The sequence below is a fragment of the Magnolia sinica genome, chromosome 7 (genome assembly GCF_029962835.1).
Source record: "Magnolia sinica isolate HGM2019 chromosome 7, MsV1, whole genome shotgun sequence".
Lineage (NCBI taxonomy): Eukaryota > Viridiplantae > Streptophyta > Magnoliopsida > Magnoliales > Magnoliaceae > Magnolia > Magnolia sinica.
The window spans coordinates 976,794-1,000,491 of record NC_080579.1 but is presented as its reverse complement, the minus strand read 5'-3'; the positions used below and the strand labels follow the sequence as shown (position 1 = coordinate 1,000,491).

The 23,698-nt window shown below is 38.9% G+C and overlaps 1 protein-coding gene across 3 annotated transcripts; it reads left to right on the top strand.

Moving 5' to 3' along the window:
* Positions 1–2,335: 2,335 nt before the first annotated feature.
* Positions 2,336–18,188, top strand: LOC131250771 (pyrroline-5-carboxylate reductase). 3 transcript variants are annotated; one of them, XM_058251065.1, is made up of 7 exons: positions 2,340–2,589; positions 4,123–4,171; positions 7,217–7,308; positions 10,499–10,571; positions 14,680–14,800; positions 15,021–15,126; positions 15,229–15,811. In XM_058251065.1, the coding sequence occupies exons 1-7, from the start codon at positions 2,407–2,409 to the stop codon at positions 15,229–15,231; spliced, it is 627 nt and encodes a 208-aa protein (XP_058107048.1). In that variant the 5' UTR covers positions 2,340–2,406; the 3' UTR covers positions 15,232–15,811. The 3 variants fall into 3 exon arrangements, with proteins under 3 accessions (XP_058107047.1, XP_058107048.1, XP_058107046.1); XM_058251063.1 differs by lacking the exon at positions 15,229–15,811 and adding an exon at positions 17,798–18,188 and having other exon boundaries at positions 2,342–2,589; XM_058251064.1 differs by lacking the exons at positions 4,123–4,171; positions 7,217–7,308; positions 15,229–15,811 and adding an exon at positions 17,798–18,188 and having other exon boundaries at positions 2,336–2,589.
* Positions 18,189–23,698: the final 5,510 nt, after the last annotated feature.

Here is a 23,698-nt window from a genome sequence, read left to right as displayed (position 1 = left end):
GAAATCTGAGTTAAGTGCCAGTAAATGAGGCTGAGCTAGCAGATAAAGCTCAAGACCAATGGTTGTATTTGGCAAAAGACAAACCCACTGCATTAGACGACTGATTTATTCATGTAACCAATTTATTAAGAGAATTAGGTTCCATTCATTATGGTTACTATTGTTTGGATTAAGCTTGAAAATTGCTTCTAGTTATAACCTTGTTGAACAATGTCCGATTATTTTAGTTAAAATTATAATTACAATACAATTTATGGTTCAATACAATTCAACCCTTGTTACAATTTACAATATCACAACGATTTTGATAACATTATACATTAGTGATGAACTGATCTCTCTCTATATGCATTGATATACCTTCATGAATTAATTGAAAAATGCTCTTTAACAATGAAATACTTCACAAATGACTTGCTATACCATTTAGGTCATTGATATGTATTAAAAAACTAATGGATATGCCATCTAGGGAAAATGATATGACATCACAAATGGACTACTATATATTCTTGGGCACCAGGATACCTTGATAAGTGAAAGGATATACCCTACAAGGAAACTTATATATCTTTATAAATGAACACTTACCATAGGTAAAAATGTAGTAAAGGCACTTAAATCCCTATGCCTCATAGCATTTAGCCACTTTTCAAATTTAAACTGTTGGTAATTAAAGGCAAGAAATGACCAAACATAAGAGTACACTTGTCAAGTTAAAACTATAAGTGAATATACTAAATGCCAACTATTAAGCATGTAACCTAATGTTCATATAGGATGAGTCGGTAGCATTGAATTGCATTATAACCATTATTACATTAATACCATGTTTGTTTAAAATAATATTTCAATGGATTTGAAGGTAGTCAAGTATAGCTATATTAAGATGAGTGAAATTAAATATGTAATCACTACCATAATGCAATACAACACATGAGAAAATTCTTTCGAATTTTGTGTATTTTTCCTATAGAATTATCTTGTGGAATTGGGAACGGCTATCCAAAAACACTGAATACATTGCCAAAATACCTCACGATCAGCAGTAGTGGTGTACACAAACCGAGATAGCTCGATTAGCTCACTCGACTTGACATGAAAAAGCTTGATTCGACTCAGTTCAAAGCTGAGTTCGAACTGAGTCAAGCTGATTTTTTGAGCTCGAAAATGAGTTCGAGCCGAGTTCGAGCAGGCCCTAGCTCGACTCGACTCGGATCGAATATAGCTCGAATCGAACTCGGATCCTACAACCATTTCCCTGCCTTGTGGCTAGTTTCGTCATTCATCCTCCTCTTATGCATCAACTCCAAGTCAGAGTCAACAACTCAATTGGGAAATGAAACTGATCGACTCGCTCTACTCGCCTTCAAATCTCTCATAATCAGTGACCCAGTCCAGGTCTTGAGCTCATGGAACAATTCCCTCAATTTCTGCAACCGATAAGGAGTAACATGCAGTTCCAGGCACCAAAGAATCACAACCTTAAATCTAGGGTCCAAGAGTTTAATGGGCTTCATATCTCCCCATATAGCAAACCTCACCTTCTTTCATGCAATCGATCTCTCTAACAACCGTTTTCACAACACAATCCCCAAGACATCCTAACTAGCACCATATAAGTCTCACGGCAGCTTTTCTCTTTGTTTTTCTTGATTTTTATGTTGCTTGGAAGGTGTTTGATAAAACACATATAAAACCATTGCCTCTATTTGTAAAACAATAAGATTTTAAAGTTGCAGTTCAGGTGTATATAGAAATGCTTCAGCGAACTCGGCTCGAACTCAGCCTGAGCTGCTAATCGAACTGAGCCAAGCTAGCCAACCAGGCTCGAGGACCGAGCCAAGTCGAGCTGCCTCAGCTCAACTCGGTTCGATTCGATGTACACTCCTAGGGTGTGGTATTGTAAAAATTAAGCAGCTCCAAATCTCAGGTGGACCACACCACGGGTGAGAGTGTTGATTGAAAACTCACCATTAAAAACTTATTATGGCCTACAGTAATGCCCCACCCGTAATGTTTCCTTTTCATCTAACCCTTTGATAAGATCAAAAAGAAAATATAGATATAAACTTTTGTGGCCCACAAAAATCTTTTAATGGTCATTTACCACTCTTTTCAGTTGTGTGGCTGACCTAAGATTTGGATATACTTAATTTTTTTCATAACGTCCTACAATGACATTTTAAAACGAATGGAAGGCGTGGATATACAAAAAGTTCATCGAAGTGGGCCCCACACGGTGATGTTAACACCCACTGTGGTGTTTCCCGGGTAACACCTAATCCTCTCTCGTCCGTCGAGCTGTAATTTGGCGATGACGAAAATGCCCCTTCCCGCCTCTACTAGATAGATACTCCTCGGCCACCTTTTCCTGTACATTCGGACGAGGGCAATTTCGGGCAAATGACGATGGAAGGTGTCAACGTAGGGTTTATCGGGGCTGGGAAGATGGCGGAGAGCATTGCCAGGGGCGTCGCCAAATCCGGCGTCCTGCCCCCGGCCAATATGCGCACGGCGCATCGTAGAGCCGACCGTCGTGACGCCTTCTCGTCATTCGGCGTCAATGTCTTCGAGCACAACACCGAGGTCAGTCAACCCTTTCCTTCTCCCTCTCTCTCTCTCTCTCTCTCTCTCTCTCTCTCTCTCTCTCTCTCTCTCTCTTTCTTTCTGTAGAAATTTTACGATCCTGATGCACCGATACGTACAGGTTGGGCAACCTTCGGTCATCCAGACCGTTGATTGATGGACCACACCCTGGTTGGTCTCGGGGGCAGAAATTTCCAACCTGAGATATGTTTGGAGCGTCCTCCACTAGGGACCATCAGATCAACGGTCTAGATCACCAAGTAATGGGCCCAGCTATTTCGGTCTGACGCATCCAGACCGTATGATTTCTTCTCTCTGTATTTCACTTTTTTCCTACCCCGATTGATAGATACGCCCAGTCTTTCTACTTTTGGTAACAAAGTTGAATTACATTCCTACCATAAGTGAGTGAAAAGGGGTGGATAAATCCTCAGATTGGGTTTTCATTGCAATTTCCTCGTTTATTTTATTTAATTTATAAGTATAGCTTGAAAATCTGACCAGTTATTTGATCTGAACCATCCAATTGGTGGCTATCATGTGATGGTTAAAAGTAAAATAGTGAGTGGTCCCAGTTCAACAGTCAAGATCAGAGGATGATTTCATCTGCTCGGTGTGATTTTTGGGTGTGCTCTGTTAACAATCAGGCCAATTATTTGGACAGTCTTTTCGTCATGAATGTGATCATCATAGGATGAATGGACGGTTCGGATGATGGTTATGTATGGCAGAAACTGGTGGATTGGGATTTATATTGTGGAATGGTTTAGGGGCTGTCACTAGGGTTGGATTTGAACATATAGGTTCTTGAGTCCTGAGGGCTGCTCCTAAATTTAAATTTCTTCTTCTCATGGATTTGGGTGTGTTTGGTTGCACCAAGTTGTAAGTTTATCTGGATGCGGAAGTTCTAGAGATCGGCTGTGCACAGGTCATGAAGATCAAGGGTTCGGATGGCTTACCTAGATGAGACGCCGCCATGGAAGCCAGATAAGAATACCAGAATACCAGAATTCCTGTGGAGCTTAGGATCTTCCTCTCCTTCACACCCTTTCTGAAATTCACAAGATGGGACTTGAATTCTGCCGTGGTGTAGGATCGGAGACCCAACTCTCTTATATAGAGTCTGTGGATCTCTCTCCCACGCTCCACTTTGCAGCATCCTAGTTCAACTCAAATTGCTGTCTGCGTAAGACAGCTATAGCATTTCAGCCCTAGTACGCAAAGCTGTGCAGATAGACTGTACAGCGCATCACCTGAAGTGGGGCCCACTGGCTGATTAATCATGAAATTTCATGACACTTGATGCAACCAAACTCACCCTTCATTTAATCCAAGAATCGTATTTTCTTCGTATGGAGATGCCTTCACTTCTTATTCAATTACTTATGAAACTCTCCAATGCGTGTTTGTTGGTAAATAATTGGCATTCACACAGTATTTATGATTTTATCACATGGGGTCTTCTTCTTCTTCTTCTTCTCCTTTATATATATATAACATTCTGACAGTTTTCACTGTTTATTTGCTGAATAGGTAGTCGAAAATAGCGAAGTGATCATTCTCTCTGTAAAACCTCAAGTTGGTATGCATATTCTGCTTAGAAATTTCATCTTTAGCTTGCATGTCTATTTACTTGGAAAAAGAATTGCTTGACAATTTATGAAATGTTAATTAAAAAGGAAGGAAAGTATGAAAGGATAGGGAGGAACCCTAGGCTAGGAGGAACCATGATCCCCAACATTTCTTCCCATGAGCAAACAAGGCTTTTAACTCTGTCAATGGTTGTTGGGATCGATGCATTTCTACTATTAAAAGTATGATTCTTCATCTCATTCCAAATGGCCCATAGGAATGAGGATAGATACAAAGCAAAGACCCCAAATGGAAAAAAAAAAAAAAAATGTTTCCTCCCTAGGATACGTACTCCAAGCAGAGTTCGAAGTATCCGTATCGCTACAAGTTTGCTGGCCGGGGATACATAAACGATATTGATATCTCTAATAATATTGTTGATAACTGAAAATGCAGGAAAACATGGGGAAATTTGTAGATTTTTCAACTAAACTTCAGGATATGCTAAAATACACATATTTGCATATTTAGGAATAAAAAAATTGCAAAAATAATGCATATGTAATAAGTTTTCATTTAATGGGGGCCTAAAAGAATATGTTGTCATAAGAAATCAGTCCAACAATCCCATCCATCCAACCTTCCATCTAAACATCCATCAATATTGTAGAATATCGACAACAAATGATATTTTGCCAAGAAATCATCAACAACTAAAAAGGAAATGAAAGATTGTGGTATCAAGATCACGCATATTGCGAGAACAATAATATCGAGATATTTATCAATATTATCAATGACAAATTGAACATTGAATACAACCATGTTTCTATAAAAAAGTTTTTTTAAAAATTTTTAATAGATACATTTTTGGTAATATTGATATGTTGGCGATATTATCAAAATATCGTCAATACACCTATGATACAAGTGTCACCTAGAATTTACACAGTAAAAAATATTGTTGATATCAATACATTGGCAATATAAGCAACACTTGGAATTTACATAATTGAAAATATTGGCGATTACATTGGCGATATTGATACGTTGGCAATACTTAGTAGCGATGCATTGCTAATACCCGAAATTTCTGATATTATTGGTATCGCTACTAGTGTTATCAATATCGCAGAGCTAGAGATAAAGATAATATCAAGGATAATTTGAACAATGACTCCAAGTGACAATGATTTGCGAGATGCAATTAGGTGTCGACCATGCCACATTAAATTGCTGAACGAACCAATCTCAAATAGCCACCAATTTATAAGCAATAGATAAAGAGGTGGTTTTTGTCTTTGGCATCTCTAGGGCACATATAGCATCCATTAACCAAAATCATATTTCTTCAGCGAAGGCAACCTAGCGTCAAATACAGTCCCAGTTTGCTAGCCAATCAAAAGCAATGATTATAATTTTCTTATCTTTTAGGGGACAAATGCAATGTCATTGAGTGGGCTTCTTTGAAGTTGGACTGTGGAAATTGTCTTCTTGTATCTTTGAGACCAGGAACCTTTGTAGAGATTGTGGCTCTCTTATTTTAATCATTCAAAGGGATGCTAACAAGATATCTGGAACTCTCATAAAGGAGGGAACGATGAGGGTTAACTCCATGTTGTCTCATTGCAACTGCTTCTTTGAGGCTTGTTCTTTTTCCTTTTCTTCTTTTTGTTCTTAACAAAAATTTGAAACCTTAGAAAAAAAAAAAACAAACAAACAATCTGTACAATCATTTGGCCTGATCATTTTACAATACCTTTTAGCATATTATTTATCAAAAATTTATAATTCCTCCTGTAGATGATGTTCATCCTAAATTTAAAGGAAATTGAGTAATATATTTTGGAATCATGATCTGTTTCTTTGCCTCATAGTATTGTGATCATGAATCTGTGATATTTACTGTAGGAGGTTAATGTGGATTCAGCTTTAATTCTTTGAGTCAAGGCCATGGCTAGTGAGTTATGTTCTTTCTAGTGTTTGTTCAAAAATTGTAATTGCTTCCCCACTATGTATAATTAAGTCGACGATGACATTTTTCAAAGATGGGGGGAATAATGCAAACAGGAACAATCACAAGAAGTATGAAGATGTGGGTCCTAAAAACCATGGTATTTAAAAACGGTCACATAATGGTTGCAACGGCTGTTAAGTAATGGTAACAGCGGACCTGTTAAGTGATATGGGGCTGTAACGCCTGTGCTGAAAAACATGCCCATAACGGGCCTGTAAAGCCCATAACGAGCCAGAACAGGGCCAATAGTTTTTCTTCCTTGATAAAAAATGACTGCTATTGGCTGTAACGGCCCTTACGTCCCATGTCATAACAGCCATAATGCTGGACATTACAGCCACCATTACTGTTATTGAGTACCTTGCTAAAACTCCAATTTGCTGCTCTTACGGCCCATTCAGTGGGTGGCACAAGTAGAATTGTGTTTGGAGATTTTAAGGAAATATGGATCTTGTGTGGTTGTAAACTTGTAATTTGATTCTTAGAGTCTTTATTTAGTAAAGATTTTGGGGGGATTAATAGGATCCTGCATGTCATTAAGTTATTACTAGTCACACACACACACACACACACACACACACACACACACATATGGTCTAGATCTGTAAGAGCAGAGCTGAGGAATAATGAGATCAAACCAAGAAGTGTGAGTTTAGGGAGAAAGCATTCTCCTGCAGAGGGAGAAAATCATATAATGGTTGGCTGGTTATTCTAATGCTATTGTACAATCACTTCATGTTTAAGGCTACAAAGAGAGGATTCTACTTATAGAAGTGTTGCTGCAATGTGCTTGTTATTCGGTCAGTTTATTCATTGGTCCCCTTTTCATGCTGCATTTTGTTTAACTTGAAGGATTTTATTTATTTATTTATTTTTGGTCAGTTGCATCTGAAATGTTCTACTCGTCTCCCTAAATTTGTGATATATAAAAAGCTAGATCATTCCTATTTGTTTATCATGAAATGATTATGTGTTCTGAGGCTCCAGCAGTGTTCTTTTTACCCAATAATTATTGTAAAGAGGATTTTGCTACTGCAGTAAAGGAGGTGGTTTTGGATTTGAAGCCACTGCTTTCAAGGAAGAAACTTCTTGTGTCCATTGCTGCAGGAACAAAATTAAAAGATTTGCAGGTTGGCATTGCACAACTATTTCCTTCTTATGTGATTTTGTTGATATAGCTTTCCAAGTAAAGCAATACTCTATCTTTCAAGTGCAGCTTGGATGAGTACGGTTTTCCTTTTGCTTCTTTATCCTCCAATTAAAAAGGATCTGTCCTTCATTATTCATAAAGGGGCAATAAATAGTTTATGGAACTCTCATTTTGTAAAACAGTACTTTCCAGGAATTTCATATTTTGCATCGAGGTTTTTGGAATGATGTCTTAATAAGACGGCGTTGTTGGATGGAGAAACAGATATGTCATGACAATAATATGCGCTTTTCGTATTATCCATTAGAAAGGGAAAAATGCATCCGTTTGTTGCTAATTAATGTTCCCAATTGTTCTTTTAAGAGCAATGTAATGGTCAAGTAATCAACAAAAACAGTCTGGAGAACTTAGCCTTCCCAAGTCTGTCATTGGAGGAGGCCTTATCTTTGGAAAAACCTCCTTAGGAGGTGGAAATTAAGGAAGCTGTCTTTAGTTTAGAGTGAGATAAGGTCCCAGGACCTCATGGTTACCCTCTTGCATTCTTTCAATATTTCTGGAACATTGTTAAAACAAATGTGTTTGGCTTCATCTTGGACTTCTTTGAATCGTGCTGCTTGAGTTAGGAGCCTCATTCTTAGCTCTGATTCCTAAACAGGAGGGTGCTGAGTCACTGTGGGAATTCAGGCCTATTAGTCTGATTAGCAGTGCTTATAAGATCCTCGCTAAATTGCTGAATCAGAGTCTCAGAGCTGTGCTAGATAAAGTCATTTCTTCCTTCCAGAGTGCCTTTATTCGGGGTCGGCAGATTGTTGACAGTGCGCTCGTGGCTCATGAATGTATCGACTCCTGTTATCGGGCTGGTAGACAGGGGATCCTCTGCAAGCTAGATCTAGAGAAAGCTTACGACCGTGTAGACTGAAGCTTCCTGGACTATATGATGGAGCGGTTAAGCTTCAGACCTAAATGGAGAGGTTGGATGATGTCATGTGTGTCATCAGCAAGGTTTTCAGTGATGCTTAATTGTTCTCCCTTTGGGTACTTTAAAACGACCAGGGGTCTGTGGCAAGGAGATACTCTCTCCCCCTTTTCTTTATTGTTTCAAAAAAGCCTCGAGTCAAGTGCTGGTTAAAGGGCAATCAGTGGGCCTTTTTGGAGGATTGCAGGTTCCCAAATGTCCTCAGAATGTTACCCATTTGCAATTTGCTGATGACATGTTGGTTTTTTACGATGCTTTCGAGTCAATGGTTGACAATCTAGGTAAAATTATCTGGATATTTGAATTGGTGTCTGGACTTAAGGTCAACTTGTCCAAGACTGAAGTCTTAGGTGCTAATTTATCGAATTCAAATCTGGGTCGGTTTGCATCTTTACTTGAGTGTAAGGTTGGATCCTTTCTCCCAACCTATTTGGGTCTCCCCCTGTGCATAGGAAAGGCTGCATCTTACCTATGGGATAATGTTATTAAAAGAACGGAAAGGAAGCTAGATCCTTGGAAAAGTAAACTGACGTAGAGGGGGTCGCGGACACTTTCATGTCCAAGATGGACCCGAGAAGGCCCAATCGGAGGTGGAAGTGATCAGGACCGTCAGAACCCTAAAACAGGCATATCTCGCAAACTGGAATGAGTTATTCGACATACCGTATATGATTTTGGGGTACGAGAAGCTACTTTAGCCACCCAACCCCGCTACGTTGGGTTGCCCATGCCGAATTTGCGAGATTCCATCAGATCAATGGTTGAAAATCCTTTTTAATTTTGTTTTTACTATTTATAGTAAGTTTTAGTTTGATCATAACTCTTCATCCTTTGAGCTTTAGGAGTTGTGCCCAACATGAAAAGGGCTTAGAAAAATTAGGAGAATAACGTGGTTAGGCCAAATAGGACCCTTACTATTTTTGGCCGAAAACCATGAAGTCTAGTAGAAATCATGACCGTCTATAAATAGTAAGTTTACGATTTATAAGAAGTCACATTTTTTAGGGAGTTTGAGTTGGCGTTTGATTCTGAAACTTCTTCCTAGGTTTGATATCATTTCAACTATGGAGGAAGTGTAGAAACTCATTTTAGAATTTAGACTTAGACCTGTTTTGGAATCAAAACACACGATTTGAGTGGGATTCAACAAACTAAAGAGGATGGTAGTCTTGACCATTTTGGGAAAAATAGGAAAAAAGGACAACCATCACTTTCATTTCGTCTTTTCATCTTCTTTTTGTTGTATTCAATGCAATGCAACCTAATCCACCAAATCATGCTTGAATCGTGCTCAATTAGAGGATGGATGCCTTTGGATTCACCATTCACCTCCCAAAGGCCTCTGTATTCTCTCAACTTTCGCTTTGATCCCTTGTGCAGTCTTGGTGTCCAAGGCACATGGCCCAGCCATCTAAGTTTGGTTTCCCTCATCTTATTACCTGTCGGATCTACTCCTGTGTTCAAATATATTCATTACTAATTCTATCCTTTCCTCATCTTGCCACTCCATATCAACATCCTCATTTCAGTGACGCTCATTTTTTAAGGGTATTTCAGCTACACTTTATTATGAACGTGTTGTTCTTTAGGTTCAATGGCCTAAACTAATTACAATGTCGCGAAGTTCTCCATCATCTAAGCCTTATTGCAAGTAATTGGGGTCAACTATGGGAACATTGTTCCGCTATTCTGCTCAATACCATATCCTCAGTTAAACCATAGGTCATCAAGTCTTTTCTTACTATCTCCACCCACATCCTTTTGGGGTTTCCCTCTGCCCTTTTAGAGCCTTCAACTTCGATCAACTCACTTGTTCTAACTGGCACAGCAGTACCTGGTCTCTGTTGCATGACCAAACCATCTAAGTCTACTTCCCCTCATCTCATTACCTATTGGTGCTACTTCTAAGTTCCTTTGAATGCATTCATTTCTAATTTGATCCTTGTCTTGTCACTCATCCAACTCGACATCCTCATTTCAGTTTTGCCATCCTGTGAACATGTTGTTCCTTAACAGCCCAATATTCTGTTCCATAAAGCATGGCTGGTCTTCCAGCTATGCTATAAGATTTCACCATAAAGAATGCCTTCTAGACTTAGCGTTTCACAATAAAAATAAGATTTGTTCAGCATCCTGATTGTTATCTATGGAAAGTAATGTATGCAAAATAAATTAATTTATATGTTTCATGCAGGAATGGGCTGGCCATGGTCGACTAATCAGGGTAATGCCAAATACTCCTTCAGCCGTTGGTGAGGCAGCAACAGGTGACAATTTTCACTTAAACCGATTGTTGACATGTCATTTACTTTTTATGGTTCTGTGGTTCTCGAGTTTTTATACTGGTGTTGATTTGAGATTTTAATTTTTTTTTTTTTTTTTTAAATTCCAACTGCTTTCTTTAAGGTTATGCCACATCATTACAGTTTTATTTTTGTCACTGAAGAAATGAAGTTTCTACATTATCTCACTCTTAGCTTACATGAATGGCTATGTGACTAGGACACAGACATGCCTATGTCGGACACACCTGTCAAACTGACTCAAACATGGGGACCCTGAGAAATCTGTCATGCCAGTGCATCATCACTGATATAATGATATCAAAAAATGTACTAACATATGAAGTTAGTGTATATGAAGTTTACTTATGCGCATAAGATACAGAAAAATATATTCAAATGAGTGAACATACACTAAGAACTATAAATACTGCTAACACACAAATACGGGCATATAGATATAGATACAGTGACTAACGAGGAACTTCTCTGCTGTGTATGATTAAGTTTGTCTATGAGAGCCCATGTTTGGTTATCCAAGCCATTAATCCGATGGCCTCATTATGGATAAACCAAGCTGCCAAAATCTCCCAAACTGTGATATCCTAGCCACCAAATCTTTGATCATTTTCCATTGAACGTGGATTCTGGCATATTTCTTCTTAACATCTGTTTTCATGCTAACCATTGAAATTTTAGCATTGTGCAATTGAAGATTTCTATGGGCATGGTCCATCCATGATGGGACCCATACATCAATAGTCTAGATCAACAACCCTGGGCCCCACATGTAGGAATTCTGTGTAGAATTATCACCATCCATCCATATATATATATATATATATAAAGATATTGATTTTATTCAAGGCCAAAAAGGCCAAACGGACAAAAACAAGGGAAAGGAAAAAAAAAAAAAAAAAAGAAGAAGAAGCAAAAGAAAGAGAAGAAAAGGAAAAGAAAAAGAAATAAGATATAAACAGCCAATTAAGGCACCTAGTCCCTGATACAAAGAATCGCCGTACTAATAACCCCCAAGGGCGAACATTTTTTATTCCAAAAGCAGCAATCATTCCTCTCACCCCATAGGGACCAGAGAACAACAAGCAGCACCACTCTCCATTTGGATCTCCTCTTGCCCTTCTAACCACCCATCTGCCAGGAACAAAACGATCCCTCCAATAGAATTTGGCATCACCCAAGAGGTGTTAAAAGCCAAAAGGACACTGCTCCAGATTTCTCTCACAAAAAAGGCAGTGGATAAATAAGTGATCCACTGATTCTGTAGAACGGCCCATCTGCCAGGAACAAAACGGCCCCTCCAATAGAATTTGGCATCACCCAATAGGTGTTAAAAGCGAAAAGGACGCTGCTCCAGATTTCTCTAACGAAAAAGGCGGTGGATAAATAAGTGATCCACTGATTCTGCATCTTGGTAACAAAGAAGACAGATAGTTGGAAGCACCATAGTCCTTCTGCACAAATTGTCGACAGTCAGGATTCGGTTTCTGCCAGCCAGCTAGGCAAACACCACCACTTTTGGTGGAGCGTTGTAGGTCCAAACTGGGCCAGTGTGACCATCAGCACCTGGACTGAAGATTTGGAGATGAGAGAATGGAAGGATCTCACAGAGAAAGCCCCAGATTTATGAAACCTCCTAACCAGGGAATCCGGCATGCCATGAGAAGGCATGTAACCCTGCAGGAAGGATGAGAGGGAAACCAAATCCTCCAGCTCCGCATCTGACAAGTAATGTTGTCAAATGGCATAAGCGATCCTGAGCCTTCCACTGGGCCTGATCGCTTATGTGATCGCCCAACTTTTTTCTTTTTTCTTTTTTAATTTCAGGAAAAGCATGACCAAAATACTGCATACAGATGATATTAACCTTCTGGTTTTCCCTTGGAATTTGAACTTATGTTTAACCATCCAATTGATACAGTATGATTTTAGAGATATTCTTAGAATATGATTTTAGAGATATTCTCCATCCACAATTGGACCACAATTTCAATGGTTTTCATAGCTATAAATTAGCACCACGTGTGGAGATGAGCCGCCACCATTTTGAAAATGGTGCGGTGCAAAACTGACAAAAGAGTCAAGCCTGTCACATTGAGACACACTCTCAATGTGACATAAGGATACAAGCTGTCCATGTTGCAATTCCAGTCATAAAAATCCATATGCAATGAAATCAAACATGATCTGATTGTTGGATTGTCCCCAGACTGTGAAACAAACAACGGATGAGAGTGAACTTATTAGAACTCTCCACACAATGCATGTCCATCCCCAGCCTTTTTGGGCCACAACATACTTTAAGTACGACTGATTGGATGTACACTTCACATAAGCAAATATATTGGCTGAGGGTACACATGTCGAAAACCCTACACGAGAGTGTGCTAACAGTACATGAATGCCATTTAACCAAAAGTGCAAAATTCCTCTTTGTATGTATTATGGATATCAATGGTTGTCCATTCTTTTCTATGGTGTGACCACCTTATGAATGGATCCCGCTGATTTTTGCACTAGGTGATCCTCATGGTTGGACCATCCTGTTGGATGCGTTGGATGTTGCACTAACATGATAGGTTGGAAAATATCTGCTGGTTGGTTACCAGTTGTCCTAATCAATTTGTGGATGCTTGTCCTATTCATGTTGCATGCAACATTTTAAGAAAATGGAGCGTCTTTTATTACATACAAACAGTTGCACTGAGCAATGTTCTCAAAATTGCAATTGCATCATAAATCATAATAGGACTTGACCCGTAAATCATATTGTAAATTGTAAGGTTTTCCTGATTTTCTTAAGAATGAGTGTTAATGAATGTGATCTCCAACCCGCCCGGGGTTTGGGCAAATGGTTGGTATAGTGGGTTTACTCCCCACAGACACGAGTTTGATTCCCCTCCCCATTCTTTACCCAATGCAAGTGGTTTGCGGGTGATTGCGTGCATTCACAGGGAATAGTCTCGCCTTAAAAGGGGCAGGGACACCCTGTTGTCATAAAAAAAGAAGAAGAGTAAGAAGCAGAATGTGATCTTTTCTGTCTTTCTTCTCTATTCTACCTCTCTTTTCACTATTTTACAAAGAGAAAGCATGTGAAAAATTGAGAAAAAATTGGAGAAAACAAAAACACTCATTAATCATCCATTTTCCATCAATATGCATCAAGACAAGTAATACACATTATGTTATTATCGATTTAGAACTTGTACACAATAAATCAGTAAGTGTAAATGTGTCATAGACTAATAATAAAGTTCAAATCACTCAACCCATTTGCCATTTACATCTATTCCATTCATCTTTGAGTATAATTTCAAAAAGAAAAGAAAATGTACCAAAGGTATCCCCTCGGCATCATCTTTAGACTATTGTCTTCATGTACATTTGAGAAATATTCCCAAGTGATATTACCATCCTTCACCATCTCCCGTAATGAAAATAGTGTCCAGATGTAAGAACAAAAGAAAAATAGTGTTTTTCAAGAAATTTGCTTTCCAAACAAACTAACAAAATAGATGAGAATCCTTTAATAATTTATGCTCTTTGTACTTCCTTGTGTGTAAATCACCATGTGAAAAGCAGTGTTTAATTCATTGACTAACAAACAAGTTATCTTTTTTTTTTGTTAAACATCAAAGATCCCTGAACGTCCTCTCTTCTGTCTCTTAAAAGACAAGAATTAAGTGTTTAGTCTAACACCCAAAAATTCATCCACACAAATCATATGATTTGATTCGATCCTTGTATGATTTGATATTATTCTTACGATTCATGTACAATTTAACGGATTTGCAATTCGGGTATGTGGTCCATATCATATATGCATGCGATTTGAATTGTAAATTGTGTGTTTTTATAACGTAGGTGTTAACTTTTAACACACTTGTGTCTCCATATGGACTCCCATGATACGAATTGAACATTTCGAAGTCATTTTGGTACAGGATAAGATTTGTATTTCCATCGTATGGTTTTTTTTTTTTTTTTTTTATATATTTTATTTTTAAATCCTTTGTATGGATCAATTGAATTGGGCATGAATGGGATGGGCCTCTAATGTATTTGTATTATATAGTTATGAGCTCGGGAGAAATGGCAACAAAAGAAGATGAAAAACTTGTAGAGTGTATTTTTGGGGCAATTGGCAAGATATGGAGAGCGGATGAAAAATTCTTTGATGCAGTTACAGGCCTGAGGTATGTTGCAATTTTGTGCAGAAAGTATCATCCAGTTTCAACGGGAAAGTTGACTTTGCAAATCTTATTGAAACATAATGCATTTCATTCTTTTAAATCTTAAAAATATCCTCTGTTTGTCATTTCTTAGTGGTAATTGGTTTGACTGACATGATTTACATTATTATCATTTCTCTTTGGGAATTGTCATTATGAGTGGTTCATTATCTTCAAATTTCAGTGGTAGTGGACCGGCATACATATTTCTAGCAATAGAGGCTATGGCTGATGGAGGAGTTGCTGCTGGTCTTCCACGAGATCTTGCATTGAAGCTAGCTTCCCAAACAGTAAGTCCAAACAATTGCATGGAGCTTCTACCTGACTAGACAGTACTATTATATAGTTTCTCATGGAACTTGAATTTTCTAATGGCTAATTACCTCTGGCAGTGATAGAGGAAGACATGATCCAATATGTATGCAATCCCCAATGCTTGAGTTCATACAAGTGTTGCATGTATCTGGTACCCAGACTGTTGATCTAATGGGCCCCACCATGGGTGTAGCATGTCACAAGAATCTCACCGATGGGACAATAGTAGCCCTTCGATTATGGCCTGCAAATAGACAGTTAAGGGAAAAATACAGCAACAATCCTGATTAGCCCGAGGGCTAATCACTACCTCTGTGAAGGGCCAAGATGGGCCAAAATGAATCACATAAAGATTGGAAACCACCACCAAGTATCGTGGGTGTGCTACAGTAATGTAATAATGCACTACAATGACAATTGTAACACCTGAAAATGATGCACATAGTGATTCTATTTTTAGAAATTCAATTAGGATTGTGTCCAAGTAGTTCTATTTTTTTCAATGTATAGGACTCATGTAGGGTTTTGTTTAGAGATAATATAAGGTTGAGATTCAATAGAAATCGAGGGCTAGCCTGCTAGGATTTAAGACTAGGCTTTTTTTATATATATTAGGATCACATATACATTGTTAAAGACTCTTTTGGAAGGCTATTGATATTTTTTTTTGGTTGGAATTTTTTGGAGAAGAGTTTTATCTTATTGTGAGTATGGTTTTATTTTATTGAATTGCAGTGATTTTATTTTATCTTTGCTACTCTGGAAATAAAATATTCCTTCAGTATTCTGTTCCCTGCTCCATTATTCTTGTTTGTGTAGATTTGTATCTATAATTAAACATGAATTAGAGGACGGAATAATCAGCCCCTTACATTGCACTATCCCCAAGGTCAAAGGAAAAAATCTGGACAATGGGATGGGTACAACCTTTCAATTAGGGAGATATTTGGAGCATGTTCTATTGATAGTGAGCCCATGAGCTTCAATAACTTGGGCCACCTAACGATGGGCGTCACTTGGGCAAACTGAGAGCCTGAGGATCCCATACCTACCCCTAGGTCAAGGATCATTTAGGTCCTCATGAGGGAGATTGAATTAAATAATTTTTGGGAACAGTTAACTTCTAATGAAGTTTCATGATATTTTCCACCAAATTGGACTGATTAATCATGTCATTTCAGGATATTTGGTGCAACCAAATGCACCCTAATCGAAACAATAAAATAATTGTCTTTCCTCATGTAAGGGGCTGTGACACTAACAATTCTTTCCTTTTTCACGTTTTGTTTCTTGATTTTTTATTTTTTTTTTTTATTTTTTTTTTTTTCTTTCATATTCTGTTGCTGGAAATTAATTCCAACCAATACTGCACCCGAGAATGATAGTTTAGGCTTTTAGTTAATTCTGAAAGATTTGAATGATCCTATTTCTTTGTTGTTGTATAAGTAAGGGTTCTGGAAAGATTCCATTTTTTCTATTTACAATGAGGGTGTCAAATTTTATTTTATTGAAAAAAGGAAAAAGAATTGAAGGTTTCAAATCATAATTTTTTGTTCAAACAGGTTCCAGGCGAAGGCCTAAGTGACAATAAAATGATTGCGATGTGGTTTCAACTTTTTAATCTCTCTTTGGGGCTGTTTGGATTGGTGTAAAACAGGATTTAACTGTGAAAAAGGAAATGGATTTCCTCAGATGTGATGAATTCCCTTATTTGCGAAAGACAAGGACTGAGGAAATCTGTCTTCCTTTACATATTTTCATCAAAAAAGGGTCATCTCCTTTTCCTCTCTATGACCTAAGAAATGAGATTTCCACCCTTTTTCGAGGGACAGCTCTCACCTTTTGACCATTTACCAATCCAGATTTCTGTTGAAATCATTTTTTATAAAACAAAAAAGCTTATTTAAGGATTTGTTTCTGCACCTTTCCTATTCCATAGTTTTCCTAAGATGTGATATTTTTCTTTCCTGTACTTTTTGGTGCTGAGGTTGAGGGTTCAAGTCCCTCCTTCGCTTTGCCGTTCAGTGGTCATGAGTAGAGTAGGCAGCGAGTGGAGTGCATAAGTCATCGGTTCAAATCTGATAAAGGAGGGCTTTCTTCGTTTTTTCATCGAGATTGGGTTGGTGTTCAGTGTACTGTACTGTATCAAAAAAGAATGCATTGGAGGGGTGCCCAGGCATTGAGAAGGAAGTACGCTTTCAGAGGCAAAAGGTCTTTCCTTTACACTTTGGTTTCCACCAATCCAAACAGGCAGTAGTAAGAATGTAAGCTGAGAACAGCGCACTGCACTCAATCGAACACATGGAGCAATGGTACATGATCCATAAGCATTCATCAAGTGAGTCTCTCCATGTATGGACAGTCTACAAATCAAATGGATTGAACAACCCTACACATTCAAGGGTGTACCTTTTCACATTGATTGTGACTATTGCAAATATCCTGTTTTGTTGTCTATATTTGTAGAACTTGGACACTATCTGCAAATCAAACTAAATAGAACTTGGAAATTTTTATATGATCTGTTGCCCAGCTGGCATCAACACTCCACTGATACTTGGATGCAAGCACCAAAACCCCTTTAATCATTGCTAGATATATGCTATTGGCTGCAACTGCCCGCAATAAGTTTTATTCTCTCTACAGGTTCTGGGAGCAGCTGCTATGGCTATCAATTCAGGAAAGCACCCAGGCCAACTCAAAGATGATGTTGCATCACCTGCAGGAACTACCATTGCTGGTGTTCATGAGTTGGAGAATGGCAAGTTTCGTGCAACTTTGATGAATGCAGTCATTGCTGCTGCCACTCGGAGTCGAGAGCTTTCAGAGAGGTAGTTCTGATCTAAAAATCTTTCCATTTTCTCCATTGGAGATTCGTTCACACATGATTTAGTTGCATGTTCTAGAAGCTGAAGGAACAGATTTTTTTATTGTGATACCACACAGATATGGATATTGATTTGTATGCAGAAATAGGTGTCTCATACATAACACATTATTGATAATCAATTTTGTAGTTTTTACTAGAAACATTCAACCCATTTGGTGCAAGATATCATGAAATTTGGTGCAACCAAAGACACCCGAGTTTTCATGGTTAAGACTTCTACATTATTCCCTATGGCCATGTTTGGATAACCACGAAAAAGGAAAAGGTTTCCTTTGATGTAACACTTTTGAGATGTTTGGATAGAAATGATGGATTTCACAAAGAATCATCAACACCTTTCCATTGCTTGGAATCTTTGACATCAGAAACTAGGTGACTATTGTGGGAGGAATATGACAATTCCATTTGCTGTACAAACAAGAACCCTAATATTGGAATTCATGTTCAGATCATACTCATGGAAATCATCAGTCCATAAATTATTAATTTTTATTTCTTTTCCCTTTAATTCCAGGTATCCAAACATGCCCTGTTTGTTTGTGTAACTAGATTATTTTAAAAATTTTAGGCTATAAAAAGCAATGAACCTAAATACTAAAAAAGGGTCCGGTTTAAACCCATGATCTTTGCCATAGCCCAAGAATTAGGTTAATCCATTGGTTAGGTGGGCCACAGTTTGCAAAACAAAGGTATGGCTCTGAAAAACTCGGTTGAAGTTTTCTATCCCATCCAACTGTTTCCAACATTGGGACCCACATGCTGATTAGACCATATTTTGTTTTTGGAAAAACATGTACAAGGTAAAACCAACCTGATGGATGGATTAGATCTCTCATATATGTGACATGCTGGCATATGTGTGTGCTGCACACAACAGCATTCTATTTCTATAGAATTCATGTTAATTCTAAGTGGGCTTATTGCTATTTTTGTTTTGAGAATTTTACAATTCTCTACATCATTAATTCAGTATTTACATCCTGTTACTTTTTTTCAACAATCTTTGGGGTTGGTTGGTCGCTCGTGTGACAAATGGTCGGCGACTGGCCTGGGCTCCACCATGATGCTTATTTGAAATCCATCTCGACCACCAAGTGCCTTGCCAATCTTAGGCCTCAACAATGTACAAGGCAATGCTTACCGTCCAAAGTGTTTTTCTTGGTGTGGCCCACTTGAATTAGGGATGAACCTGACTTTTAGTCCCCAAGCATAAATTATGGTGTGGCATCTAATGGTTGAAGTGGATTTTATATAATCATTAAGGTGTGCCCTGTAAAAATCAAGGATGGACGTTTTTCTCTGAACTGTTTTCTTTGGTGTGGCCCACTTGTAGTACAAGTAATATTTTGGCCGTGCCTATAGTCGGGTTACACATCTAATGGTTGGAGTGGATTTTACATAAACATCACGTCGGGCCCTGCCAAAATCAAGTGCCTGCTTTCCTCCCGGATATTTTCCGGTTTATGTAAGTGCATAGTACATCAAACATGGTCAGTAGATTGGACCCATCATGAGGAAATCTTTGCACAATAAGTCAACACCATCCACTCATCAAGTGGACCATACTTGTATCTTCTGTTGGCGGCTAATCATGTGGCTCACTTGATGAATGGATAGGGCTAATGTTTGCAGCGGGAGCCACCACAAGGACTTAACAGGACCTTAAACTATGGTCCAATCTGTTGAACCTTACTCTTGATTGACGAGCCCACTCTGATGTGCATGTAAGGTCCACCTTGACCATTAAATATATAATCACATGTTAATCCTAAAAGGAAAAGATCAGGCAGACTTTGATTCAGGTGAGCCATACCTAAGGAAAGAGTTGGGAGAGAGACATCCACAGGTGGTTTTTACAGGGACCACCGCAATGATTAAATGAAATCCACTCCAACCATTAGATGCTACGCCATAATTTACATATGGGGCTAAAACAATCAGCCCCATTCCTAATTAAAGTAGGTCACACCAAGGGAAATAGTTTGTAAGTTGAGCATTGTTTCCAATCATGTGGTCCACCTAAACAATGGATGAAGCTGATTTTTAGACCCTGAGCCTAACATGGTTTGATGCACCTGGTGGTCGAGTGAATTTTACATAAGCATTGCGGTGGGGCCCACTGACCATTTGTTCCTAGTGGACCTGGCGTGGGTGTCAAGGAATGGAAGGGAAGGTAGTGAACTGGTAATAACTAAAAATTCGATTGATGAGGTAGGCTCTTGAAAACCTTTTTGAATAGAATACCGGAATGTAATTTTGATATTAATTAGGTAGTTGTTTGTAAAATTCCCTGTAGTAAATAAAGTGGGCCCATTGCTATTTTTGTTTTTCACTGTTGATTTGGAGACCATTATGTATGTTGTAGTGGGTGAAGTTCAGTCATCAACTGCACGGCCCATCAAATGAACAGACTCTGTCATCCATCCAAGCAGCCGTGTGAGCCTATTCTACGATGGCTAAGCAACTGGCCCTTTTAAGTGCCACGGGTCAGGGACGGCTGATATGATGGGCCCCTGATGGACCATGATCGGATAATCTCCCCATTTGCGAGATGTTTGACTTTCTTCAGTTGAATGTGGAAGGATTGCTGTGTTTCCTCAACTGTCATTTTTCAGGCCACCATGACCATTGGATGAGCCCGGATCCACTACAAAGTTTTGTCGGCTAAGCTTAACCTACAACGCAATGTATGGGGTCCATTTTGTGTTCATGACATCCAACCCATCCATCATGCAAAACCCAAAAGTGTGGTGAACCGCACAAGGGTACGGTTGTTGGAGATGCCCAGCATTAAAATCCTCAAGATTGTGTGTGGTCCACCATGTTTTCTATATTCCATCTGTGGATGTTCCTCACTAGGATGAATGGACACCTCAAATATCAGGCCATTCCAAAACTAGGGTGGCCCGCACCACATGATTTTATAGGTTATAGGTCCACCAGTGTTTCGGATCATAACCACTTTTAGGACCAAGTAGAGCATGAAGCAGCACACACGATGGATGGATTGGATTGGATTGGATTGAATGTCATTAATGTATCATGGTTGGCCCCACACATTGCGATGTAAGTTACTTACCAGATTAATGGACGCAAGTAACTAGGTAAGCTAAATGCTGTGGAGTCCATCATGATGTATGCGTCTTATCCAAACGGTCCATCCGTTTTTCCAGCTTATTTTAGGTATAAGCCCAAAATCAATGTATATCCAAAGCTCAAATGGACCACACCACAGGAAACAGTGGGGATAATGACGTCCGCCGTTGAAACCTTCCCAGGGCCCACAGTCATGTTTATTTGTCATCCAATCGTGTTCGTAAGGTCAAACAGACATGGATGAAGGAAAAAAAAAAAAAAACAAATATCAGCTTTATCCACTACTTATGTGGCCCCCAAGAATTATTAAACGGAAGGTGTTCAATTCCCACTGTTTTCCTGTGGTGTGGTCCACTTGAACTTTGGATATGCTTTGGAATGATGCTCCTAAATGAGCTGATAAAACGGATGGATGGTGTGGATGGGCGGCATGGATAAGTATATAACGTTCATCACGGTGAGGCACGCAATCCGCGTTCCAGATTTAAGTAATTAATGTCATGAAACACTGCTTTTATGCCCTGTCTGAGTGCCACGTAGGGGGAAACGTGCAGAAGCCCACCTCGTCCATCAGGTGCGCTGCCCCATTTTCGCCATGGGTCCCTAAAGTCATGTGGGCCAGACCATAGAAAACAATGTAAAAGTGCCATGCCTGCATGAGTTTTTGAATGGCCTGGTTTCTAGGATGACCCTCATCCAGATGAATGAATGGAATAGCACATACCACACACTATACGTTAGCATAAGGCTTAGATGATGACAATGATAACCTGTAAGAAATCTGAGCCGTTCAATAGATGGGCAATACCATGAAGGTCCAGTTGGTGTGAAAATCCGGTCAGTCCTCTAATTTGGACTGTCGATGGGTCGGGTTCTACAGCGCCATACCCGGGTATCTGAGTTCATTTGATTACCTGACTATCCAATTGTTGGACATTTATCCGACGGATGGATCGTCATGCTCGTGTTTCAACCAGCTAATCTCCATAAATAAGGGTTTGAGATCGTTCAACCACTCTGATTTTCATGAAAAGTGTACAACTTCTTGAGTGCCTGTGCATCAAGTGAAATTTGATTAAAAAGAGAAAAAAAAAATGCTCATGTGGATCACCTCTTAAGGGTTCAAAATAATTTCATTAATACATCTAGCATACAGAAATTTACTATTAAAATTGAGCGCAACCCAATTTTAAACAGGTACAAGATGGTGGACCTGACCCAAACCCAACTATACTATTTTTAAGCAGGTCCAAAATGGTGGACTCGAACCCGAACAGGTTTCTAAACAGGGCTGACTAATTGAACCTGGACCCCTTAAAATCAGGTCAGGTCGATTGGGTCCTGCAGGTCTGGGCAACTGCCCTCGCCCGAGGCAGACCTTAAAAATAAACTAAACCATTGTTCTTTTGTACCCTTTGTATCTAAAGCCATTTTCCACTATTAAACTACTACATCAGACACTGCAATATGTGAGACAACGACATACCAAGGCATGACATTAAGGGTGCATTTGGTAACATCTTTGGAACCATCCTTCAAAATTCATCAGCACCATGAAGCAGCCTCGCCACAAAGATCACCAGACACAAAAATCAAGCCGGTCGGCACATCAAGTGCACACTACACTGTTTATGTCCCTAGTACCTCTTGATGAAATGTGGATGGAACTGGGGTAAATGGCCAATACTACTGAAAGGATTCCACTTTGGCAGATTGGCACTGTAAGTAGTATTTCTGTCATTGGTTCAATGGATATTTTCTTATGGATCATATTCCGAATTGGGTTTGATCCCTATAGTAATCAGCTAAACCGGATTGTAGACATTAAAAATAAGGACACAACAGGAGTCATGCGCCATGCCACAATGCTGGAATCAATGGCCAACTGACACTCTAACTCAACATACAGGTCTGGTCCACCTAGTGAGCAGATCAGCTTCATTTTCTTGAGGGGTGATCTCTTGGTAGGCCTGTTGTTTTCATGGTACCAACTTCCTACATAAATGGTATGTTGGGCAGGAAAGATTTTACGGTAACAGCTGTTCTTGTTACCAAACAACATTCCCAAAAATATATTATGTCAAACATAAACAAATAAGCTACTTTGTCCTACTCATAAACAGGAACAAGATCTGTTTGTCTTCTCTCTCTGTATCATTTCTTTCTTAGATAATTCAGCTTCTTTTTCTTCAAACATTCCTCTTCCATGATGAGGCCCATCATATAAACAACCTGAATTCGTTGAAAAGGGCAACCAATCCAACAGCCAAAGCCCCTAATCCATCCTATTGCAACACATGAGCAAACCTTGATGGAAATAGGCCAAGTTTTATAATTGTTGCTAACTAAACCCAATAAGAATACTGATCATTTCTCAATCAACCAGATGTCCCAAGACACACGACTATACTTCCAAATATTTTCCTAGGATTTTATTTTCCAGCTAGACAAATCCTAAAATGTTAGATGAAGAACATAGAATCCGTATTAAATCAAGAAATGCAAATCTATAAAACAAAATGTGGTTCCTGTAATTATAAATAAATTAAAAAAAAAAAAAC

Coding starts and splice junctions, on each gene's coding strand:
- LOC131250771 (XM_058251063.1), top strand. CDS start 2,407: ATGACGATGGAAGGTGTCAACGTAGGGTTTATCGGGGCTGGGAAGATG. Junction 4,172..7,216: donor CTCTGTAAAACCTCAAGTTG/GTATGCATATTC, acceptor TTGCTACTGCAG/TAAAGGAGGTGGTTTTGGAT. Junction 10,572..14,679: donor CGTTGGTGAGGCAGCAACAG/GTGACAATTTTC, acceptor TGTATTATATAG/TTATGAGCTCGGGAGAAATG.